The following is a 2,276-nucleotide window of genomic DNA, read 5'->3' as shown; positions in this document are numbered from 1 at the left end:
ATTTTTTTGTTTAATAGTTTGCTTTAACCACACATCTGAAGTAATCTTGTTGCAACATAACAATTACACATCAACACTCTTTCCAAAGAGGTACAGCTGGAGTTACTTTCAGACATATTTGATCACAACAAGTATAGCTGGAGGATGGACTACAGTGTGACACCGTCTAGGACTGCAAACAACTACATCTTTTGAATCGTATGCGGTCACATTTTGGCCTATTTGGTGTGGGGCCATAATAATGCACAGCGAACTATCATATTCAGGCTGTCCTGTACATTTGCTTACTTTCTCATTGTGACTGACACACAGATTAACACGTTATTGCACTGAGCTACAGAGAGGCAAACGGTCAGACATCAGTGGAAGGAAGTGGGCTTCTGAGACAGAGGTTTCAGCACCCTGGACAGCTCCTCATGCAGCCACATCAACGGAAGTGTCACCCAACCTGACCGCGTGTCCTTGGTACAACTGTTTCAGTGTATTGATTCATTCAGACTGTGTTCACTGGGTGAACTCCGGCTCATGTTTGACAAGCTCGCCATGAGGGATTTGACTTTGTGTGCGTAATAGTTCCTCAGGTTGACCGAGGGAACCTCTTTTATCCCCTCGTCGAAATCACAGCTTCTCATTGCGACCTCCAGCTGTTTTTGTCTCTTGTAGAAGAGAGAGAACTTATTGAAAATGAGCGTAATCGGAAGCACAACTACTAAGATCCCGGCCAGGATGCACGCCGAGGCGGTCAGCTTGCCAGCTATGGACACCGGCACCACATCTCCGTACCCTACGGTGGTCATGCTGACGGTGGCCCACCACCAGCACGACGGGATGGTGGAGAGGTCCTCGCTGTCCTCTTTCTCCACCGTGTAGGCCATGACGGAGAAAAACGACACACCGACGGCCAGGTAGAGGAGCAGCAGGCCCACTTCTTTGTAGCTGTTCCTGAGGGTGGCCCCCAGAGAGCGCAGCCCCGTGGAGTGACGGGCCAGCTTCAGGATGCGGAAAATCCTCATCAGCCTCAGCACCTGTGCAACACGGCCCAGGTTGGCCAGCGTCGGGCTGCTCTCCGCCACCAGGTTTATAAGCAGTGTCAGGTAAAACGGGAGTATGGACACCAGGTCGATCATATTTAACGGGTGTTCGAAGAAATGCAGAAGATCCGGCGCCACCGTGAACCTGGCGAGCAGCTCCAGAGTGAACCAGCCGATGCCAAAGTGCTCGACAGTCTCGAAACGGGGGTCCTCTGTGGGTTGCCCCTCACTGTCCAACAGGCTGAACTCGCTCATGCTGTTCATGCACATCGTGGCGATGGAGCCGAGCACCACCAGGATAGAGAGGATGCTGATGATCCGGCTGGCCACGGAGTAGCCGGGGTTATCCAGCATTAACCAGACGCGCCTCCGCGCGCTCCCGAGCAGCTGCTTGTCAAACTTGGTGGCGTCGCTGTAAAACTCCAACAGTTCGTCGAAAGATGAAGTAGTGCTCCCTTCATCGCTCCTGTCCTCCCAGTCATCCCGGTCCTGGTCCATTTTCCTACAGTGGTAGGCGCTGCTGCAGCACGAGTCAATAAAGAACTCGTTGATGCCCCAGTACTCGATCTCCTGGCTGAAGGAGAAGATGCACAGCTCGGCCATGACGTGCAGCCTGCCCGTGTTGTAGAAATTCAACACGTAGGGGAAGAGTGCTGGGTTCCTGTCGAAGTAAAACTCTTTCTCGGTGTCGTCGTAGTCGTCGCACAGCTCCAGTATGGACTCTTTGGACTGACAGTGGAGTAAACGAGCAAGCCTGGTCTCAGGGAACCGGGAGAGCGTATCCGACTGGAGACGCTTCTTGAAGCCGCCCACGTTGATGCGGATGGCGGCGTTGTCATCCATGTGAGCCCCGCTGCCTGGTTTCCCCAGGGCCTGACCTGTCATGTCTGGAAAGAGGGACACACACAAGAGACGCACGGCGCACAGAAAGAAAAGAGTGGGAGACAAAAACACATTGACACAAAGAGAAAGAGACAGTCAGCACAAAGAGAGACACGCACATTCAGAGAGAGAGAGAGAGAGAGAGAGAGAGAGAGAGAGAGATAAATGAGAAAGGGAGTTATTTTAGATGTATTATTAGCCTTTGAATTAATGCCACACTTGCTTTTAAAGTAAAAGACTAAATACTGATTTGTTAAAACCACGTGTTTTCTCCCAAATTACAGACACTTAGCACATGTACATGTAAAGCAACGATTTAGACCTAAACCGTTGGCTTTAAAAAAACAAACTAAAAACAAACAA

At 50.7% G+C, this 2,276-nt stretch overlaps 1 protein-coding gene across 1 annotated transcript; it reads right to left on the bottom strand.

Moving 5' to 3' along the window:
* Nucleotides 1-476: 476 nt before the first annotated feature.
* kcns2 (potassium voltage-gated channel modifier subfamily S member 2) lies at nucleotides 477-1,916 on the bottom strand. Its single transcript, XM_078251951.1, has one exon. It carries the CDS (start codon nucleotides 1,914-1,916, stop codon nucleotides 477-479), a length of 1,440 nt encoding a protein of 479 aa, XP_078108077.1.
* Between the last annotated feature and the right edge of the window lie 360 nt (nucleotides 1,917-2,276).

Source organism: Sander vitreus, chromosome 6 (genome assembly GCF_031162955.1).
Source record: "Sander vitreus isolate 19-12246 chromosome 6, sanVit1, whole genome shotgun sequence".
NCBI classification, from domain to species: Eukaryota; Metazoa; Chordata; class Actinopteri; order Perciformes; family Percidae; genus Sander; species Sander vitreus.
The sequence above is the reverse complement of the archived record's forward strand: the minus strand, read 5'-3'. Positions and strand labels throughout refer to the sequence as shown.

Excerpts from the sequence above, each read along its gene's own strand:
- kcns2 (XM_078251951.1), bottom strand. The coding sequence starts at position 1,916 with ATGACAGGTCAGGCCCTGGGGAAACCAGGCAGCGGGGCTCACATGGAT.